Source organism: Idiotropiscis lumnitzeri, chromosome 14 (genome assembly GCF_059441095.1).
Source record: "Idiotropiscis lumnitzeri isolate Australia: NSW breed Sydney's pygmy pipehorse chromosome 14, RoL_Ilum_1.0, whole genome shotgun sequence".
NCBI lineage: Eukaryota > Metazoa > Chordata > Actinopteri > Syngnathiformes > Syngnathidae > Idiotropiscis > Idiotropiscis lumnitzeri.
The window spans coordinates 10854047-10877486 of record NC_142404.1 but is presented as its reverse complement, the minus strand read 5'-3'; the positions used below and the strand labels follow the sequence as shown (position 1 = coordinate 10877486).

The 23440-nt window shown below is 41.6% G+C and overlaps 2 protein-coding genes across 2 annotated transcripts in view; one reads left to right on the top strand and one right to left on the bottom strand.

Annotated features, from left to right (window-relative positions):
* The first annotated feature begins 503 nt into the window (after positions 1-503).
* On the top strand, positions 504-9789 carry gpr143 (G protein-coupled receptor 143). Its single transcript, XM_088315988.1, has 9 exons — positions 504-965; positions 1972-2081; positions 2152-2246; positions 3727-3819; positions 4624-4733; positions 4802-4910; positions 4991-5108; positions 5910-6165; positions 9386-9789. Exons 1-9 carry the CDS (start codon positions 710-712, stop codon positions 9487-9489), a joined length of 1251 nt encoding a protein of 416 aa, XP_088172114.1. The 5' UTR covers positions 504-709; the 3' UTR covers positions 9490-9789.
* Positions 9790-10385: 596 nt separating this feature from the next.
* The window catches only part of tbl1x (transducin beta like 1 X-linked), a 30342-nt gene continuing 17287 nt past the window's right edge, over positions 10386-23440 (bottom strand). Inside the window, exons 2-15 of the mRNA XM_088315354.1 lie at positions 19259-19364; positions 17326-17471; positions 17035-17254; positions 16057-16189; positions 15405-15546; positions 15264-15327; positions 15051-15148; positions 14072-14132; positions 13855-13976; positions 13684-13758; positions 13469-13596; positions 12969-13134; positions 12780-12881; positions 10386-12039 (exon numbers count right to left, since the gene is read on the bottom strand). Of these exons, the coding sequence (XP_088171480.1) occupies positions 12013-12039; positions 12780-12881; positions 12969-13134; positions 13469-13596; positions 13684-13758; positions 13855-13976; positions 14072-14132; positions 15051-15148; positions 15264-15327; positions 15405-15546; positions 16057-16189; positions 17035-17254; positions 17326-17471; positions 19259-19316 (1542 nt within the window). The 5' untranslated portion in view covers positions 19317-19364 and the 3' untranslated portion in view covers positions 10386-12012. The remainder of the gene's footprint in view (positions 12040-12779; positions 12882-12968; positions 13135-13468; positions 13597-13683; positions 13759-13854; positions 13977-14071; positions 14133-15050; positions 15149-15263; positions 15328-15404; positions 15547-16056; positions 16190-17034; positions 17255-17325; positions 17472-19258; positions 19365-23440) is intronic.

Below are 23440 nucleotides of genomic sequence, written 5' to 3'. Positions count from 1 at the left end.
AATTGACATATGACTCATTGTTTTGAGGAAGGCATCTAAAGGCCACATTGACAAAGGATAAAAACATACTTTGAGATTTAAGTCAAAAGAATCACTATAAAAAGAAGTGGGGACTCAACTATTAAAAGCTTAAAAGACATGAGAAAGGGGGGGGGGGAATGGTATAAAGTATACAAACATAAAGTCTCACCTTTCGCTCCGCCACTGGTTGGAGTGTGCTTCTAACTTGAAGGGTAAATTGGGTTTCCACATAATCAAGGCTCATGCTATTCTTCCACGTCATGTACATCAACTGATATAGTTTACGACAACCAGAACAGTCATAGCAGGCAACTTGTGATGGATTTGATGCCCTCGTAATGAAATTACTCAAATAAGGACTGAACTCGTCATCCGTTGTAAAGGCTGTTTTTTGTTTTGTTTTTTAAATCCAACTCTTGTACTGGCATTCTAATGCGCAGGTGTGCCTAATACAGTGTCCTCTACGGCAGGTGAAAAAGTCACCTCGCAGCACCCATGCACGCAGCGTGTTGCTGCAATCATAGTTGTGGCGCAGCTGCGGGGGGATTAAATGAAAGCACATGATGTAGCCACCATGTGATCAGTCCGAGAATTGGGCAAAGCGGAGCCTTTTATTTCCTGCCCCTTTTTTCCCGCCGTGTCTATCACATGCGAGCCGGGCCGGCTTGGTGTGTTTGCGCACTCCGTCATGGCGTCACCGCGGCTGGAGACGTTCTGCTGCTCGAACCGGGACGCGGCCACCGAGCTGGTCGTCACTTTCCAGCCGCTCTTGTTCGGAGTTGTGACGGCGGCCACCGCGGCCGTGAGCGTGCTCTTGACCGTGCTGCAGATCCTGCCCAAGAGGAAAGGCTACAGGAGGCTCGGCCAGTACCCGCTGCCTCGACCCGCGTCTTCATCGCGGATACTCTTCATCATCAGCCTGTGTGACATTTTGGGATGCACAGGTGACCTTTTAGTACAAACAATTACGGACGCGGGGCGCACACGTTTTGGTTGCTTTTCTTGGATTTTGCTGTTCCCTCGGTATTTTCAATGCATTTCAGTCTTTTATACACGATGTATATTCTAACGAAGTAATTTTGTTTTATGAAATTAAGGAATGAATTTAATGCTAATGTTTAATACTGTGGTTGGGATTGACTTTTGTATAACTGTTCTGCATCATACTAAAAGCTGTTTCTAATATTTTGGCTACAAACTGACACTCAAAATACAAAACATCTCTCAACATTAGGGGTGGGCAAACTTTTTGATTGATGGGCCACAATGGGTTCTAAAATTTGACAGACGGGGAGCAGATGGATGTGAGTGTTTTGGTAACCTCACCTCATCTGAGAAAAAAAAACAAAACATTTAATTTTAAATGAAAGTGAACAAAAGCATTACAACAAAAATTGTCTTTGACACACCGCAGGATTTAGAAAATAAATAATTAACAAGGTTTATTGATTTAATTTTTTTTCAAGTTCGGCGGGCCGGATTAAAACGTTTAACGGGCCGCATGTGGCCCCCGGGCCGTAGTTTGCTCACGCCTGCTCCATATAATAGTATGATGTTACAGTGTAATGCAGAACAGTGGTTCTCAAACTTTTTACACCAAGCACCACTTAAAAAAAAAATACTGAGCCTTCGGAGTACCTCTATCACGAGCAACATTAAATTATGTTAGCGTAGTAGGACAAAATGTTCTTAAAAAAAAAAGAGATTTTTATCCAGAAAAGTATTTTTGATATTGATTTTAAATCACTGTGACAGCATCATCATTGTTACACCGCATTCTATTACAAGGAAGTAATAGATAATGATTTTGTTATAATAAATTGCCCTCATTAGTTAATTCAAATTATGCATGAATAAATGTTTAGGAATAATTAGATCTGTCAAATTTAAAGCGTTAACTCAAGATTAATTTAATTTTTTTTTAATGCAATTAAATTATTACTCTCCCAGGTATTATTTTGAGGTCTTCACTGTGGGTGGGCCTACCCAACACGGTGGAACAGATCTCTGAGGCCAACAGCACCGACACTTGGCCGGACGTCTTCTGCCTCGGCAGCGCAGTAAGTCAACTGCAAACAAAAGTCACATTTGGTTAAAGATGCTCCATGACACACCCTTGTACGTTTGCAGATGTGGATCCAGTTGTTCTACAGCGCTTCGTTCTGGTGGACTTTTTGCTACGCCGTCGACGTCTTCTTGGTGGTCAAGACGTCCGCAGGAATCAGGTGAAGGCGAAAATTTTGTAAGAAACGATCAATACAGTCATTTTGCATGCACCAAGCAAAATCGAGATGAAGGAAATAGAAATGCAATAGCATGCTTGATGGTCATGCCGTGATGTTTCTGTCCTCTGATGTTGTTTTGGAAAAAAAAAAAAAAAAAAAAATACAGATTTTTCAAACGTTTGGAATGTGTAAAAATAACACCAGACTTGTCTTATGCCAGCAGAGCGTTTTGATGTTGGAATAGTTGTAATTGGTTGTGAACGGAAGTCATCGCCAGCAATCCTGAACAGATTTGTCTGACTCGTTTGATTATTCTGAGATAATGTGTTTGCACAAGTGTGTACACCCTTTGACAAGTGGCGTTTTGATTAAACATCACATTGTAACTCGCCATAAAAAGGAGTCGCCACATAACTGCCACGACTTAAAGCGCCTCTGATTAACCCAAGATACACTTCAGATGTTCTGGTAGGCTTTTCCTGGCATTTTGGGACTCACATCTTTCGGCACAAGCCGTGGTCTGAAAAGTTTCCACAACATCAGGGAGGGGACCTTGTTGAAATGTATCAGTCGGGAGAAGGGTACAAAATGATTTCCAAAATAGTTTATATATAGTACGATGGAACAATACAAAGATGATGTCTCTAAGTGGAGAAAACCAAAAGTCATGTTACCAAGAACCGGACGTGACAAATTGATGAAAAGATGAGAAGAAAACTGTCAAGAGGCAGACAAAAATCATCAAAGGAGCTGCGTCTGTGTTTTGTTGTTTAGATGATGTTCAATTTGTTTCGGGTCATGTCGTGTTTTCCTTGTTTTATAGGTTTTTGTTTCCATCTCTTTCTCGTGTCAATAAATTAGCTCCCTCCAGCCGCTTACGTCTTGTCCAGGTGTGCCTCGTTGTCTCGTCAGTTTGCTCGTATTTAGTTCCCTTGGTTTCTTTTCGTTCTGTCTGGTCATTGTTGATGTCGCGGCCACGTGCTTTTTTTGTGACTTTGTTGAAATAGTATTTTTTTCAGCTACGAAAGCAAAAAAAAAAAAAAAAATCCTTAATAAACGCCCACTGGAACATCTGACTTTAATTTGGGGTTCATCAGAGGCTCTTTTACAGTTACACTAACATTAATTTAAATGTGATTGACACTTTATCTAATGCTTGTATTCATACGACAAAGTACATCAAATCAATAGCTGTCACTATTTTGCTGCTGTTCACATTCCTTTCTGTAGATCGCATTTTTTATTCACTTGTGGTACATTAGCTTGATGACTTGATCTGTAAACCAAGAATTTCCTAAATGGTTGGAAGCCCGCTGGCTCCCATTGACTAAAAGTAATTCCTTGCATAGTACGTAGCGGGGAGTCATACTTGAAGTAGTTAAGAGGAGATTTATGATCAAAGCGGGCCCGAGGACAAAGAGCTGCAGCATGTGTTGTGGATGTGAGCGCGGTCTCATGACTTGTTCCCTTCCTCCCTCAGCACCATTATCCTGTACCACATGATCACGTGGGGTCTGGCTTTGCTACTGTGCATCGAGGGTGTGGCCATGCTCTACTACCCCTCCATTTCCAAGTAAGACCCTTATGCTTTGTGTGCTGCGCCAAAAATAGCCTGTTCAAGAGTGGAAACGAGTGAGAAAAGAAACGTCCATAGATATGAATGGGTAGATACGACGCGCTCCTTTTGAGCTACATTTTTGCGCCGATGCTAAGCTAATGAGCCTACTTTCCATGACCTTTGATGACACAGTCTCACATGCGAGCTCTAACCTTTCATGGGAACATGGCCACTGCCAGCATGGCTGTCACATTGATGTGTGTTTAAGCCTGCTCTCGTCTATCTAAGTTTGTTTATGTATGACGAGAGCTGCACAACCAGGAAATATATGTCCAGGCTCGGTCTGTCGATCAATCTCGGAACTTTTCTGACAAACTGCATATATTACATCCAAATAGTATTACAAGAAGTCAAAGAAAGCGCAAAAGGTACAACTTGCTCACGTTTCTGGCTTCAATTGACATTAGGGAGGAATATTATGGCTTAAGAGTTATTACATTTTAGATTTTCTACTTGGGTTATCCTCTGTTAGTGGTCGCCAACCTGATCGTACAAGTCCATAACTTTTGCGGACCGTTCCCATCCCAAACCGTGGTGTTTAATCCGTAAGGATCATGGGTCAAAGATGATCTGTTGCACCACGAGTTCATCACAGATGAATGTAACTTAGCTTGTCACTTTTGAAAATAAGATTTTTTTTTTAGCCTCAAATTATAAACAAACCAGAAGTATGACAAGTTTTTCGTTTTCTAGTAGTGTCCAGTGATATTCACCGTTTTTTTTTGTTTTTTTATGTGTGTGTATTTCATATTTGTTCAGCTGTGAACAAGGCTTCCAGCACGCCATCCCTCATTACGTCACCACCTACGCACCCATGCTGTTGGTCCTCGTGGCCAACCCCATCTTCTTCAACCGTACCACATCCGCAGGTCAGCTAAATGAAAAATATCTGACCCAAATGTGCAAAAACGCTACGTGTTCCTTCTTCCTCATTCAGTGACATCGTTGCTAAAAGGACGTCAAGGGATCTACACGGAAAATGAACGCCGGCTGGCTAGCGCCATAAAAATACGCTTCTTTAAAATTATGCTGGTGTTTTTTATTTGGTAGGTTTTTGGTCTTCTTCACTACAGCGTAATGTTATCGTAGATATTTGTGTGATATTCATATTGCTGTGATGCTGCAGCTGGATTCCCAACATCATCAACGAGAGCCTCCTCTTCTATCTGGAGATGCAGGGGAACATCGACGACAGCAGCCTCCGGAATATCAGAAATGCTGCCCTCATCACATGGTTCATCATGGTAACATTTAAAACAGACTAGTTACTCGTCTAGCGGTGGTTTGTGTTTTTTTTTTTAAACATTGATCTTTAATGAGTAATCCACAAATAATAGTTTAAATGATTTATCATCATTCAGGCCCAAAGCCGATTCCTATTCCAATATTTGGCAGAATAGAATTCTGAATACCAATCAGCCGATTTAATTTAAAAAAAAAAAGATAATGAATAAAATAAATTACAGGCCATAAATGTGACTGCTGCGCATTGTCATTTGGTATTTGTTGAACTTTACAACAAAGAGAAACGTCTGCGAAAATTGGCCTATTTATTTTTATTTATTTTTTTCTTGGGTGTGGGGTTGAATAAAATTATCTTTGTCTTATGATTTAATGTATTAATGTGGAGAAAAAAAAAAAATATATATATATATATATATATATATCTGCCAAATTTAAAGTAGTTACCATCGGCCGATTTAAGTCATACAAATGCATTTAAAAAAAAAAATCACATTACTATACTGTATAATATTTTTATAAATTTAAAGACTTCAAAAACAAGCACATTTACACGATCAGGATTTCAGAGCTGATCAGCAAGTTAAAAAAAAAAACAGAACTGATTTGATCAGAAGATGGACAAATTTCTCCAATTAATTTTTATTTACTGTACAGTCAACTCCAGCTATTCACGGAGCTTGGATATGTTTCAGCAATAGAAAAAATGTGCGTATTATTTCCGCTTATTGAAATGTACAAACTGTCATTCGAGCAGCTGTGAATTTGAGCATCCTCACTGCTGTTTGTCGTTTGTATCTCAGGGGATCCTGAACCCCATGCAAGCCTTCCTCAACACGCTGGCCTTCCACGGCTGGACGGGCTTCGACGTGGACCTGAGTCCGCGGGGTAGGAGGGAGCTGGCCTGGGAGTCGGGCTCCACCTCGGTGGCCAACGCCGGGGGCCACAACTCCATGGTGGGCACGGCCCTGCTCTACCAGAGTCACGTGCAGGAGGCCAAGAAAAACATGAACGGCAACGGGCAGCCGCAGTCCGACGCCATCAGCGTCCTCTCAGAAGGTAATTGGTCTCACGGCGCCGCCAATAGCTCGCCGATGTATGAGGGCTGGTGATGAGTGATGAATGGACTGCTTATTTTATTTGACAGATAATCCGAAAATGTGAGCTTTTATTTATGCAGCACTCTGCACACTGTGATCACGTTTGTTTTGTTTTTAACCGGCACTGTTGCTGCCCCCTGCTGGAGATAATGAGAATAAAGCTTGGAGTACATGTCCCATTCTGTAGAATTGTTTGTTTATCCACGGTTCAATTGACTTCCCATTCACCATGGAACACCATTAGTAAGGCCACTCATGATTGGACAAGGGTGAAGTGTCCTTTTGAAAAGAAAAAAAAAAATAATTAATAAGAATTCTAACTGAAATGAAAAAAGGCATGCAGAGTTCTCTCACGTGTTGTTTGTCAAGTTGTTTTTTAGGAATCGGCCTATTTCACTAAGATGTCGGGACTGAACTAGTTTTACAAGGCGGGGGAGGAGGCGAGGTGGGAGAAATTAATGTATTATGTTTATTTGTCCATCCACTTTTAGTTCCATGGAGCATGATGTGAAGTGGGGTCACCAACCTTTTTAAAAGTTAAAGTTATTTATCGGGTGCTAATTCATAAGAAGGGCTACCAGTTTGATAAACACTTACACTAACACATTTGGTAAAAAAAGATTTAAAGGTAAATCAGCATCATCATCAAAAAAAGTTTGTTGCAGTTTACCGATAGATGGCGCTGTTTTATTTTTTATTTACAATATCAACACAAAAAATAAGATGCATCTAACTGGTCAGCTATTTTTCGAATCAGCCTAGTAAACGGCCGACTTGGTGGTTGCCAGCACCATGTTGGTGAACCCTGAATTGTACTTTTTTTTTAATTCTAGGGCAGGGTCAACGGTTCGTGATTAAATCGACATCAAGGCCAAATCATTGGTTCCATTGTGACAAAAAAAAAATAGGACAATCAAGTTTCTTTAGTACATGATAGTGCAGCATTTTCACGAAAATCACAAATGTGTCAATTGCGTAAATCCTGCTAATGTAGAGTACAGCATGATTTGTGTCAGAAAAGTTCCAGGACTAAAGTCACCAACAATATATGCTCCCTTCATTTTGAGCCAGACAATCACCATGGCAACGTGCCTTCTCACTTCGAAGTGCGTTTGATTCCATGGGGCTTACTGTGAACGGGGAAATTGTAGTTTGGATTGAAAATATATCTTTTGTGACAAGTTTTTTTCAGACACACCCCTTAGCAGCAAAGAAAACTAAATGCACTGCGTGACAAAAAGCAAACAAAAACAAACAATAGCTCTTGCATCACAATTTGGATCATTGTCCCAAGCTTTTCATTTCCCTTTTTGAAAGATGAAAAGACGGAGACATGTGATGGCTATCCCAGCGGCTCATGATCATTATTAGTAATATAACGCAGATGAATCCTTTGCGTTCCGCTCCAGTGAAAGCATCCACCATGTCACGAGCCTGTGAGGCGCATGCAAAGTGGATCTAAAGTCTGACACTGTGGGATCATCTCGAGATTGTTACTAACCTCCATCCAATGATGTTTCCGTTGCGTTCATCTTGAGTCCCATTGTTTGCCTCGTCGTTTATGCTGTCACTAGGACAGCCAACAGAATGTCCCTCCGTTCCACAAGAAGACATGTTGAAGCAATTACACCGACGAAATTTAATGACACCACTGATAACATCAGCACATGTTAAACTAATTCATTTGATTGATTTGGTCCCATTTCCCAGCAATGTTTTGGCCCACGTGAAATAATGGAAAGCAGCACATCTGCCTCTCAGTCGAAATGGTCACGGTTTGGATCTCAGCTGTGTGGATTTTGTCCCGGCATGTGAATGTGAGTGTGCATGGTTGTGTGTCGTGCCTCAAATCAGTTGGAATAGACCACAGGTGACCTTCATGAGGACAAACGCTGTAGAAATTGTCCTCATCCTCAAACTTTTCCAAATGTATACAAGCCATTAAAGGGGACGTCAACCCCAAAAAATTGAATTGAATTCTCCTTTTGATGTTCTTAAATATGTTGCAAGAATAAAAATTAATTAAAGGGGGAGTTTGCAATTTTCAAACACAATCACTTTTGATAATATTTGGCGCTTCTAGGATCAAAAGTTGAGAGATGTTACCAGTTTGGGCACCAGCGGAAGGTTTATTTAGAAAACTAACAAAATTTAAAACCCAAAAATATTTTTAAAAACTGCATTTCACATTCATAAAACAATGTCTATGTGTCATGTCAGATTGTAATTCGAACGACAATTTTAACAAAATGTCTTTTTCATTCCATTGCAAACTCCCCGTCTAACTACTGTAAGAAGTAAAAATAAAATAGGTGTACTGATCTCACGTCTGATCCCAAAACAATTACACGTGGACGTACACAAGTATTTCCACGATATTTTGACATTGTTGATTATCGCTGTGTTGTATTAAACAATATTTTGGTTCCGATTCCCCTTCTTTAATTTTTTCTCATTTTCATTGATATTTCATGGAATTGTCAATGTTGTACTTTGCATTGCTTACTCCGTTGTTTCTTAACATGTTTTAATGTACGTACATATTACACAGCACATTTCACAGATTTTATTCTAAAAAGACTACATTTGGTCCAAATAAAGAATAAAATCTGGGAGTAAAATATTCAGCCTAAAATTTTCAAAAGTGAATTTTATGCTTAATTTTGTATTTTTAGTCAAATTTATTCTACTAAATTTACTTAGTAGCGACATTTACTTTTTTTCACCTTACCTTTTGCCTGGCTTCCCCTTGTAGTTCTTTTACTCGCAATCTTCGTCCCTAATGTCTTAACTTTTCAAATTGTCCACACGTGATGATGTATTTACTTTGATGTTTTCTGCAGGACACTGACCACAAATAAAGACTCATCATACACCTTTTTAAATGACTTCAAATAATGCAAATCTTCCAAATCATCCCATTCTTCTCATTATGACCACAAACCACAATGTGTTGGAGCTTGAGTTTTACTTCCATATTCTAAGCATAGGCGGGAAATATTTTGACATTTTCTGCACCGGATGCATTAACAATGCATCGAAGGGAAATGTCATGACTTCACCCTATTTCCCACTTGAGTATTTTAGCGAACAGATTTCCCAGGATGCATTTGCAATAGAAGAATGCATTTAAAACAAATAAGTAATACAGTGCCCCCTCCCCTGTTTTGTCTCGCTAGGTTCAGAATCTAGCACAGTTGAAATCCACATATCCAGCGAGCTACCAGACTATGACGATATAGATGCTGATGAGGAATCCTTGGGGACGTCAGGGAAGCACTAGCCAACATCACAACGCACTTAACTACTGCTGGTAAAAAAAAAAAAAAACAAGAAAAAAAAAAAAGTAGAACTCTTTAGTCTAATTCCTTTGTGTGGCCACTCACGGTAACCTTGGCAACATGACTCACAGTTGAGAGTTGGAGGTGTTTGCTGCTTAAGTAGTATTTTTTTTGTAGCGGAATGACTGTATTCTGTTTTTGCACTTTTATTCTTATTAAATATCAGGCCTAGTTCTTACTTTTCTAGTTGTGATTGAAGTGTGTTGTGCAAGGACACGGCGTAATGTGATCGCATTTGTAATTTTACAAGAAATGCTAATTAATATCAAAAGAAACACTATTTACACGAATTTTGAAATGGCACAAGGACATCTTAAATTACAGTGTATAAAAATAGTTGGAAGACCTCAAATTTTTAAGGCGAATTGAAGTTTTGCTCGTGTCTAAATTAAGTTTCCCACATTTTCAACTCAACTTTGTGTGAATATTGTTGCCATAGATGTCAATAATTTTAAAGTTGTTTCAACCCAAAGACTATTTTAGCCCCAAATAATACAAGTCTTGTTTTTATAGTGTATGAATAAACTCTAATAGAAAAACGAAAAAAAGTTGAATAAAATTATGAAATAAAAATTGTGAGAATAAAACTAAATTAATTATCAATCACAATGTTTCAAGAAGAAAAAATATACAAGAATTAGGAGGACAAAAAGTTAAATTCTATAACCATCTTTACATCTTTTAAAAAGTCTTGCAAGAAAAACTAAACGCAAGATGAATAATGATGCAATAGCATGAAGTAGAAAAAAAATAACCCGAGATGTGAAGTTGCTGTAAAGTGAAAATGAACACCGAAATTCGACACCGCAGAGAAATGACACGATTGATTGCGCAGGTGTTCTGATATCAAAATAGAGTGATTTATTTGAGACACTGAACGACTTGAATGTTTTGTCTTGAAACAGGTGACCACACCCTGGATCAGGGTGCGTCAGAGACATAGTAATAGTAGCTGTCACAGCGTTTCATCCACATTGGCCACCAAAACCCACAGCCCAATTTCTCAGTCTGACACAGACAATAATGGCTCTGAAAACGTCAGAAAAACGATGGACCGCCCGTTGACATCCTATTGTGACTGAAAAAATGAGGGTGTTGTTTTTTTTGGAGGAAAGAGAAAATGTCTGCCTTTCACTTCCAGCAAAAAAAAAAAATGCTCAAGCCATTTGAGGAAAGGAAAAAAAAAAAGAGCACTTCAGATTGTTTGAGTGCAAGTTGACGGAAAGGGAAAGGAAGCGGAACAAAAGGGCCAAGATATGACGGGTTGAAAACGTTTCATTTGCTGCTACAACCCTAAAAAATATTCTGGAGAGGATTCAGATTTAGATGCTTTCAGTAGAATTATCTCAAAGGGGGGAAAAAAGTGGCCCAAAACTCCCAAAAATGTGGAAATGTTAACCCGCCGTAGCTGTGCGTTGTAATTTGGTGGGCGTGGCTTTGTTTAGCTCATTCGACACACAATGTGAAGACGCAACCGGGCAACCCGAGATGAAGACGATGATGGTGGTGACGACTTCGTAAATTCTGCCGTTTGTGCCATGACTGGAAAAAGACGTTTTGAATTAAAAAGCGGCCTGGTCGCGGCACATCAGCAAAGACCGCTCTAGCCATTAGTGAGCCCCTAACGTGACGTCAATAAGGTGGACTGTATATAAACATATATACACAGTATATAAGTCTGTGTATTAATCTAATTTACATATCTTTACATTCTTTACATGTACATCCAAAAAAGGGCAAAATTCTCTTCGTAAAACACACTTTGTCACACTTTTTCTTTGTCCGTGTTGTTTCCAATTGTTGAGCGAATTGGGCCGGTTTTGGAGGTTTGTATTTTTTGGTGGACTAGTGTCCAGGAACAGCACGCTCCACCGTTTCCAACTTTCAAGTCCATCTGTGGAGAGTGTCGAGGGGGCGGCGGGGGGTTCTTCCGACGAGCCGTCCCCAATTGGAAGCGACGCTTCACTATGTTTGCTGACCCTCATTCGTGTATCCGCTGAGTTGCTGGGAGGAATTCTACAAGCCTTCTTTCCGTCAATGGCGTGCGTCTCAGTCAAGTCATCCTTCCTGCCAAGCGGCTGGACCGCGGAGACCCACCGCGGAGGGCGGCAGATAGGGAAGGAGGAGGGGCGGATGGCAGCGCTTCCTCACGAGATACCTCGTAAAACTCAAGAGAGTCGGCGGTAGCTCCAATGTTGCCTTCGCGGGCCTCCATTAGGGCTCATCGTCAAAACGCATCAAGTCCGACGGCTTTAAGGTGCGCCAACTCCCCCGTGGGTGTTGAGGCGCTCCTTCCTTGTCTGTTTTTTTTGTTGTAGTTGCTCCTGTGAGGGTTATTTTTTTTTTGTTTTTGTATTTAACTCCGTCTACGTGTCACGCCCCCTCCCCAGGAGCAACGAGAGCAATTGCTGATGTCTGAAGAAGGCAGTCTGCTGCACATTCCAACGATTCGCTGGCCAATTCCGCTATTTCCGGAGGTCGAGGACACATACCTGCAGCGGGGAAAGCATTGGTGACCCGTGTTAAGAAAGCATCCACATTTTAGACCTCATTGAAACTTTGTGTTTGACATTCAAGAACAAATTGATGAAGAACATGGTGTCTATTCCTATGGTGTTACAATTAGCGTTAACTGACTAAAATCTTTGTCTTTTAAACATTCACAGTGACAACTTGAGAAAATATTACCAAACAATTCTGGGGTAAAGATAAATCTGTAAATCATAAATTAGAATACAAAAATAGTGCAAACATATCTGAGGCTGTATGACTTCAACTCTCCATACAACGAAATGTAAACATGATCTAATCAAGACACTAAATATGAATGAAGTGCAGCCTCAGCTATTTGAAAATTTGAAAAGCACTGTTTGAGTGAAACTCCTCAACTCACTTCCACAGCCATACTTTGAGCAAAAAAGCCACCAGAGGGCGCCAAAGCGACACTGCTCTTGTTTTGTCTTAAGCACAAAAAGCGCAAAGCAAATGCAGGTAGGGCTCCCCAAACAATTCGCAAATGCCGACCTGCGACTTTGCGGGGGTTTACTGTACATGAATTATTTGTAGCCTGGCAACAATGACGCAGGGAAGCAACTCCTAATCATCTTTTATTAACACTCCCTATGAATGGAACGCTCAATGCATTCTTTTTGTCAGTATAGTACCGGTTACTCCAGTATCACATAAACAAGTACTGTCAGTATTTTGTGTGTGTGTGTGTGTGTGTACTTACTGAGCCGTCTGACGCACTGGCACCGACTTTGTCACCGGTGCTATTCCAGCACACTTCAAAGATCCCACCAGTACCTCTGTAGCTATGCACCAAGGCGCCACTCTGAAAGAAATTAGCGACGGTAAAACCCTGATGAGAAGGTGCTTTCTGGTCGGCCCTGAGGAAATAACGGGCATGGCCGAGACTCACCGTGGTGTTCCAAATGTGCACACACTTGTCAAAGGAGCCGCTGGCGAGGTGCTTGCCGTCCGGGCTGAAGGCCACGCTGTAGACAGGCTCCTGGTGCTTGGTTAGCGTGTGGATGCAGACACCTCGCTCGACATCCCACAGCCGCACGGTCGAGTCAAACGATGCGCTGTGGGCGTAGGGAAGCAAGAGCCAAAGAATAAATACACTTCAAGTGCTACTCCCCCCGCCCCCCGTTATCCCAGGCAGCGCAAAATTGAAACAAATAAACTATAAACTATATGGTGCGTTTAACACTGCTGCTGGTTTACTCGAGTTGAGGAAGTTGCATCACAGTGGTGCTGACAATGACAGTTTTATTTCCTTTATAAGCTTGTTAGTACATTCCTTTGGTGTGGGAAGTGGAACACATGTGTGCACATGTGGGTCAGGGTGCACCACGGCGCGTCATCAAGAGTTAAAAGCACTGCAACGTGTTGCTTGTTGTGCGAGCGCTTCCCCACCTGGCCAGCATGATGTTGGAGTTGGGATTACTCGTTCCGGGGCCGGTCGGGCTCCACTTGATGGTGTAGATCTCTTTACTGTGAGCCTGGAGGTCGTGGACGCACGATTCTTGTTTCATACTCCAGATCTGGAACGAAAGGAAGGAAAGGTGAGTGCCCACCCCCATCAGGTTTGTGGTTTGTCTTGAAATCCCGAGGCTGAGCGCTGCGCTCACCTTTAAGGTCATGTCGTCTGAGCAAGAGGCGAGCAGCATTCCCGATGGATCCCACTTAATGGCGTTAACTTCGTTCTACCACACACAAAAAAATAAAAAAACACGCACTGTTCATTACCCTGACTCTCCTAGGATGTTATATGAGGAGTTCTCTGCTGCGAAGCGTCTTACAGTGTGACCCTGGAAAGTTTTGAGCGGCCGGTCGCTGCCGAGGCGACACACGTGGATGCACATGTCGGTGCTGCACGAGGCAAAGGTGGTGTTGTTCTGCCAGTCCACATCCAGAGCCGGAGCTGTGGGATGTTGCAACCAACAATATGATCATTAAAAAATAATGCTGCTGGCGTCTTTTCGGATTGTCCCGCATGCACGATTGAACACACTTTACCTGAGTGGAAGGGGAACTGCTGTTTGGCTTCTCCTGTGTGCGCGTCCCAAATGATTGTCGTCTAGGAATATCAAGTTTAGCACACCAAAACAGTCATAAATCAGTGTGTGTAAATATTCTCCAACCCGCAAGTAGTGTAGTTTGCTTGACAGTATATGGAAGGAAAACATGGAAAGCACCGGTGTCAATACTGTATATCGGTAATGTACTCTTATCGGGGGAAAAAAAATGTTCCAATACTACTACACTGATACCAGATTACCAGCCTGACATATCCCTTCCGAGCAGCTGTGTGGGAATACCTTGAGGTAAACTCAAAGGACAACACCTTTTGCTGATTCAAATGATGCTCTGCAAAATGGATGACTTTGCTCAGGCACACACACAGAGGCGGCCAGCTGCCCACACCGCAAGTTGGAGAGCTGAACCAAGTTTCTCTGAGCCAAATTGTTGTACTAGATTTCTTTTGACTAATTATTATTATTAGAATACACATGAATAACATGACATGGCCTTTCCAACTGTTTTGTTGTTTCCGCTCTCATGATGTGAAATGTTAGCATGAGACTAATTTGGTAATTTCTTTTTATAAAGAATTTGAATATATTTTTCAAATGAGAGACCAACTGTGATCATAAAATCCTTCTCATCATTTTTAGAGTCATCGCCCCGTTCCTTTTAAGACCTTTCAAGCATCCGCAGAAACCTGATACAGAAAAATGCAATGTTAAAAGCTGTGACTCTAAAAAGTGTTCCATTTGAGTGCGGCGTACGCCATGTTCATAAAAAGATTGTGTTTTGGGTTTCTGAACAATATTTCACTTAAAACATATTTTAATGGAATGGCATCAAATATCAGTACTTGGTATGTAATGCAAGTGCTTGTCGTCTATTTGAAAAAAAGAGGCAGTGGTGCGTCCCTCAATAAAACATACTTATGTTTAACAGCTAGTGAAAGACAAATGGCGTCGTTAAATACCTTATCTACGCCAGCACTGAGAATGGAGTTCCCCTTCTTGTTCCACTTGAGTGCAAATATGGGCCCCTTGTGCTGTCCCAAGGTGCTTGCCAGATTTCCTAATGGTTGAGAGCGACATTGTGTTATTGCAAAGACACCGTTCCCAGTAACACCACCACCAAACGAATAGCGGGGTTAATGGCCCAGTGTGAGCGCACAAACAAGAGAACAAACCATCCTTCGTCCATATCCTCGCAAAACCGTCATACGAGCCTGTCGCCAGGAGCGTCCCGTCGCTCTGTCGGGTGGAAAGACACGGCGGTTAAACGGAAAGACTGTTTAGAAAGAAGAGGATGACAGACGTGTGCAACCTACATTCCAGTCTAGTGAGGTGACGTCTTTGTTGCTGGGGACGTCCTGCCCACCTTCTCGGATGCAATGGCGCAGCACCAGTTGAGTGGAGTTGGAGTTGTTGTTCTCGTTGAGGTTCCAGATTCTGGCGGTGGAGTCCCCCGAACTGAAGTGAATACAGAGACCGTTAGGGTTCATCATGTCAACCAGCCACGTTCTATTAGGAGCATTTTGGTTTCTCCAAAGCCCTTGAAAATTTACATTAAAAAAAATGTGGATGTAATAAACAAACAAATGTTCATGAGTTCGGCCTTGATTTACGACGTTCTAATTTTGGAAAATTTAGGTTAAGACGCTGCAGTCAGGAGTGATGCATCCTAAACCAAGGACCCCCTGTATATAGTGTGAGTTTATATGGATTCAAAGTTTAGTTTTTTTTCTCATATCATATTTTTGTTTCGTTTATTTAAATGCATGGCGGGTCACATCAAATGGTCTCGCGACCTACATCATTGCTGTGAACAGTCTGAGCAGTGAATACGTGATAGGAAACAGAGTCCTGGCCCGCATACAAGGAGGCGTTACTCATCTGCCCCCCCCATTTCCCATTTCAGGCCAGCTTTGTCTCACACACAGACTTTCACACACACTGTCACACGCGGGCCTTGCAGCTTACCCCGAGGCCAGCAGATCACTGACAGGGTTCCAGGCACAGATGAACACTTCCGACTCGTGACCTCGCAACACTGTGGCTTTGCTGGCGGGTATTTCCACGTCCACATCCATCTCCATCGACTCACAATGGTTATCTGAGAGCACAAGCAAACGGCAACACATAAAACGTGAGAATAGGATTTTCATTTATTTATTTATTTATTTTTACAGGAGCGTGTGCATGCTTTTATTTTTCGTTAACACGTTTATTGCCACTTTATGTCAATGTGAAAGATTTAGCCTTAAAACAACCCCAGTTTTCACACAAACAAAGTAAAGCCTCACTCACAACTAAACTTCAGCTGTTGCTGACACCTTGAAATTAAATCCCCCCTCAAGTCCATGTTGACACAAACATCCTCTCTCTCGCTCTCTCTCCCTCGCAATCCATCTGATCCACACCTCTCAGGTTTCACTAACACATCAAGCTGCAAAGCGCCAACTATAGCACATTCTGCAGGGATCGTATTATTTGCCACTCCCGTTCTTGTGAAGTGGAGGAATTGGTGAGCCGGTAGATAATGCAGCATCCACCCAAAAATGTATAGATGGGGATAACAACCACAAAGTCCTCTTATCTCGGCACACATTGGAATGGGAGGTTTGTGTATACTACGCATTAAAATAAGGAAGAACGCGGGATTAAAAGACACATTTCCACCGGGCAGCATGGTTGAGTTTGCGCGGTACACCTGATGAAGCTTGAAATTCTGCCGTGTAAGCAGGATGGCTGATAGCTGCGTCAGCTACAGAAATAGCATGACCGCATTTTGCTTGCCAACAATTTAAAAAACATCATCTATACACATGCAAAACAAACAACCATGCGTTCATCTCTGTAAATGACTATATTTATCATAAGTTTTTGCGCATGGCCATTCTTTGTCCAAAAAAATAAATAAATAAATATTCAAATCCCTTTCCAGGGGCTTTAACATACTCATGTTGTGGGTGCCGTTCTCCTCCCCGTTTACGGTGGCGTCACCATTCTTTGGCGCGTTGGACTGGTTGCCAGAGGTGGAGGCCGCCATAGTGCAGGCGGCCTGCTGCTGAGCCAGCTTGTCGCGGAAGGCCTGCTGCCGCGTCTGCACCACGTCGGGCATCACGGCGTCAATGAGCGACAGCGACTCGATCGGCCGGCCGTCGAAGACCGTTCCGTCCTGTCGGCGAAACTCATTGCATGAATCTCCTGCGACATTACAGATGGAGGCGACAGCAAATATCATCTCACCTCATTGATGCTAATCTCTGCCTCCACATACTGGAGCCCTTTCTGCAGGATTGAGATGAGGGCTGCAGGGGGCACTAGTGTTCCATTGATGTTGGACTGGCTGATGTGGCTCTCGATGCCAAAGGTGAATGCTGAGTGGGAGAAACCTGACAACAAAATCATATTTATTAGTCCCATGCCTTCCTCAGACCCAGTTACATCACACTTATTAACATTTGAGAGTCATTGAGTCTGAATTTCTATCGCCCTATTTAGAGAGTGGTAAGTCCCCCCCCCAACAGTTCCGTTTGGCTGCACCAAAGCATGCAGATTTGTTTTATGCATGGAATAAAAGTAAACTTCTGAACTAAATCTCGACGATGGCGTGTTCACTTCCTCATTGGTTTTACAGTCACTGATTGTATATAATTTCAGTTTTGGTGTGCGCTTATTTCAAAAACGTTTACAATAATTTTCAAAACTAAATTAACTGGAAATGACATTTTAAACGGCAGTTGCATGCCACACAACCTAGTCAACAGTTTAAAGACACACCTTCTTTGCAGCAAATGTCAGCCACAATGGACTGATGTGCCAAACTAAACTAACCTTTCCCACAAAATCTCGGGAGAAAAAAGAACAACTTCAGAATAAAACAACAGAATAGATTCAATCATATGTCCAGATTCTATGCAGGACTGAAACGCGTACTGACATTTCAAAACAAATATTTAATAATACATATGCCTACGTTCCAGGAATGACTGAAGCATACATTGGCATTTAAAATGGAATTTTCAATATATGTAATCCATTCCAAAACCATCATGCGAACCAACACAAATCATGTATAAAGCTACACAGTATATTAGGGTAGTGTTCAAAATGGACTTTTTGGGTAAATACTCATTTTTACAACAATGCAACCTAGCAAGAAAAAAAAAAGTGCATTTCACGTTCACAACTCTCAATTGAACGGGCCACATTTATGGAGTATTTTGTCGTTTCGCATGAAGGGCTGCAGCTCACGATAACATAAATATGCAAGTGATGTTCAGGTATTAGTTTTGTCCACATTTCGTGAGCAACCTAATGTTCTCCATTAGGATCTTGATTGCGTATTAGGACGTGATGATTATGGAAAAAATAATAATCACAATTACATTGACTGTAGGAATGGGCGAGTACCGACACCAGGTATGAGTGCCTATAGCGGTCTTAAATTAAGGAATTGGAACTCGTGGAGGCCGCCGATACAATGCACAGATACTTCAGGAAAACAAAATCTTTAAGTCCTCGGCTAAATCCTCCTCAGCAGTAGTTGGCACTAAACTACAGTAGATTGACATCGGGGAATCACCATCTGCTTCAGAGAGAAAGGTCTTTCTTTTTTTTTTTAAACCAAACCAACACTTCATAGACTCACATGTGCATGCACAAACTGTTGTGGCACACATTACACTTTATCTTATGTGTTAAATGTGAAATGCAAATGAACATGCAGTGCAATTGGAATAAACTTTTTAATGCGATGTGATTTAATGCTTCACAAAGATACTGCCCCTTACCCAGTGCGCCTTGTGTCTGAAAATGTATTAAAATAGATCGGCTGCTATTGCACCTATTAACATGGTGAGCCTAATGTTCCGAAAATTACGGTATGCATCTAATAGTATGGCATAGAGAATTTCATTTCTAGGTAATATCTAGGTAAACGCACATGCTCCAACAGCATCATGCACCCCATTGTTGTTGATGCTCCACAAGTCTAAACAGGAGATTTACCACGCTTGAGAAAGAAGATAATAGTTGTGTATGCAAAAGAAAAGGTATTTGGTGAGCCATCTTACCGTATGTAACGACAGTCAACATAACAGTTGTTTTCTTTTTCAGTTCATTTAAAAACAGATTGAATCAAACTGAAATGCATCAATCCCAGCTTTGCGACACCAACCTGATTCTTGGAGGTATCTATAGACCAAGAAGTTCACTTCGTCACTGGTAATACTCATTTTAGCCCAAAGAAACAGTGGAGGTCTGTTGGAAGGCTCGGCTCACTCCTGGAGAGAGATACAAAAATAGAAGCAGGATTAATATCACGTCTCGGCACTCACATCTCTGCAACAACACATCTCTTTATCTTTTCCATACAAGTCGCAAGAATTCAATGAGCTTCTTGATGACCATGTGCAGACACGGTTTGTATTTTCGCACGATTGCTGGAATAAACACATTTGGTGTTCCAAACAGAAAATCACGTGATGCCCCAGAGCGATGGCGAAAGAGTCGTGATAAGGCGCCAAATGCTCAGACTTACACAAAAGCCAAAGAATAACTCAAATATTCATGTAAAGCAACACATTCTGCTGGATTCTTAATTTCTTGATACCAATGCGGGGAAAGCGACTGCGGAATTTGATTGTATTATTACTATCCTACAAGCTGGTTTATAGGGGCCGAAAGTCAACAGCACCCGGAATGAGTCAGGAAGCCTCGCTTCGTTTTCTGCTTCAAAATATAGAAATCAAAGCATCTGAAGGGGATTCACAAAGCGGAATGAATGTTGCATCAGGTATGAGGCATGTATGGATGTCCAACTTGAATTGCTAACACCGCCCGTGGCTACTCCAATTCCCCCTTGGTAGCATAGCAACAAGAGCGATAGAGCAAAATACAGACAACAGTGTTGTCCCAATTACCAAAGAGTGCACAGCCAGAGGGGTTGAACAAGTTCCTCAAAAGGAATTATTAACTCTTTCACCTTGCTATAATCTTTGTTATGGGAGCTCACCTTAATGTACCACAGCAGAGGTTCTGTAATTAAACTAACATTCTTAATTCATGCAGGCACAATGTGTTTTGTTCCACCGTCTCCCGGTGGGATGAAATGAGCTATTAAAAGGAAGCGCCTGATTAAAAATGTCCAGCAAATGAGAAAAGAAGAAAAGCAGAAGAGACTAACATCATTAGTAAGACGTTATTACCACACCTTCCACTTCCCATAGACTCGCCACTTGTTTCAACACATTCATTTAAAAAGGCAAAAATGTCTGCTCTCCTCTGCTTGGAAACAAAAACACTTGTGTTCCTTAGCTACTGTGTCCTGATTTGACCACACCGCCCATTAGCTTACACTTGAGGGGGCTCATGAAAGCCCAGTCACAACAGCAACAACAACAAACCAAACTGCACACTTAATTCGCAGGAAGCCTGGAGGGGGTTCAAGCCCTGCTAAAGATGGAGGAAGGGCATCAGCATCAACCAGACGGGCTATGATCCCTTATATTACTACCTGGGACTCCATATCGGACAAAATGCTTGAAGGTTTATCCACACTGAAGTGATGAGTGGACTGTGAAAGGCTCTCTGCTTAGCTTGTCAGTTCTGGTAAAATGTGAACTTGAAGGGGGGGGGTTCGACGGACGGAAACAGTCTACGGGGCAAAAAAAAAAAAAAAAAAATACAGATCTGTTTCCACCACTTTAAGAGCAATCCTTACAAGTGTTAGCAGTTTATAAACCTATTGTCAAGCTTGTTTACTGTCCTTTGTGTGGCCGTCTCTTGATGCTATTTTTAAAATTGGCCAAGTGAAAAGTGTTGCAGGTGTGGGCGAAATGTGACTTCCAGTCAACCATAATGACCTCATTAGTGGTTAAAAAAAATTAACAATACACACAAACCATTGTTGGTGAAACACCCACTGCCTAGTAGCGTTACCTTCATCCTCACTCACGTAGACCTTTAAGTGGGTAACCTTGTTGTCATGGGAACGCTAATGCCTGCTCTGCTGGACTCACGCTCAGTCGCAGCAAACAACATCAATGATATGAGTGAAAAGCATGGCAAGAAAAATCTTTACCAGAGCTTTCTGGCATGCTACCCGGACCATGTTCGGCTACGTACGCTTTCATCATGACATGAAAAACGCAGCTCATGCCGCCTATTTTCAAACGTCTGTCTTTTCAAATTCCAAACGACACGGTTCAAGTGACACATTTCCTATTTTTGCTTCCAAAAGGCCTAATTGTGATATGGGTCAAGGCAGCGTTGAAAGGAAATTGGAAATCCTTAGAGCACAATCAAGTCTTTCTCAAATATGGTTAAAATATATTTATCTGAGTAGGATATCGGACAATGTAAAAGCGGTATAAGGGCACAGATTGGCCATACCTCGTCAACTTGAAGATGATGTCTTCAAAACACGCAAATATGCATAACGTACACGAGCATAAACCCAAACAACACGAGCACTTCCACCTTTTTTTGAAAGACTTGCCCCATGATAATATATAGACACAATTATTTAGGACGGTCAAATCTCTTATAATCCAGTAATCCTAATCAAAGATTTCCCCAAAAAGTCCAACGTTTTGAATGAATAGTACAAATGCTCATATGAATTAATTTGCGGCAAAATGTATCCAGCAAGTGAGTGTTGCCTTGGCATTCGCCTGCCATTTGACATTTATTTGTTGATACCCATGATACCACAATAATCACAACAATACGCTCATTCCCAATCTTGGTTTAGTGATATGTTGATAACAGAGATGCCTCGGTTTGCAGCCAAGTTAAACATGACGCCCTTGTATTTTCAACAAAAACTAGTTTCCATTCCCAGCTTTCTATATCCTAACATATCAAGTTTAGTATGTTCAAAATTAACAGTATTTTCTACCGAGGTACGGTAGGTTACATACCAATCTTGCAGCCGTGCTAGTGCTCACAAGATGCTTCGAGAACTCCCCGAAACAAAAACTATTTCATCGCTTGACTGCAGAATTGCATTTCGACCAATAGAGCAGCGTTTGCGCTCCCCAATCACCATATCACCAATGGTGAGTTGAAACACGGTGGAGTGAGGTGAATACGCTTGCCATGCCGGCAAAAGCCAATTTGGCTGATTAAAATCTCCCCAGGGGAACTTGTGTCTAAAACCTTAACGTCAAAGCAAGAAAGAAAGGAAGAAGGACATTTCTATATGTACGTGTTTGCAACTCAAATTATGCCACAATTCTCCATACGACCAGTGACGATTATGATTGGTTTAAAAAATAATCACACTTGTCAATCCAACGTTATGCATTGTTTATACACGTGAATGCCAGAAAATTTGAATATCGGGGCCAAGTCCATTTATTTCACTAATTTGTTTCAAAAAGTGAAACATCTCAGATTAGTTCATCATACACCTATTGAAATATTTCAAGACGTTATTTGTTTCATGATTATGGCAGAAAGACACAAATGAAATAAATAAAATCCAGTTTTTCCCAAAATTAGCAGATCATGACGTGTCCAAATGTCAGCTAAATAATCCAAAGGTCGACTTCAGAATCATGGGGAAAACTGTGGAATTGACGGTGGGGCAGAAAGTCATCATTGCCACCCTCCATCAGGAGAAAGGGTGTCAGAAACAGAAATTGCAAAAGAAACCGAATGCTCAAAAAGTGCTGTATCAAATTACATGAACAAAGGGTTAAGAGGAAGTGGAAAACGTGGCCGGAAAAGGTGCATAAGTGACAGGGATGACCGCAGCCTTGAGAGGATTGTAAAGTCATGGCGGTTCAGAAATCAGGGGGAGTGGTGAGGCTGTTGTGAGTGCATCAAGAAGCACCACATACAGACGTCTGCATGACATGGGCTACAGCTGCAGAATTCCATGACTCGAGCCGCTCCTGAACCAAAAACATCACGTCTCTGCTGGGCTATGGAGAAAAAGTACTGGTCTGTTGTCAACTGGTCCCAAGTCATCTTTGCGGATAAAAATGAAATTTGCATTTGATTTAGAAATAAAGGCGTCAGAGTCTGGAAAAAGCACAAACGCAACTTGCTTAAAGTCCAGCGGCGTGAAGTTTCCACAGTTAGTAATGGTTTGGGGAGCCGCGTCATTTTGCTGGTGTGGCTCCATTGTCTTTTATCAAGTCTACAGTCAACACAGCTGTCTACAAGGAAGTTTTTAGAACACTTCATGCTTCCGGCTGCCTACAAGCATTTTGGAGACAATGATTTGATTTTTTTCAGCTGGATTTGGCACCTGCCCACAAAGACAAAACTACCTATACCTGTTTTGGTAGTCAAGGAATAATAATACGTGATTGGCAAGCAGACTTGCACGCAATAACCCAAATATGCC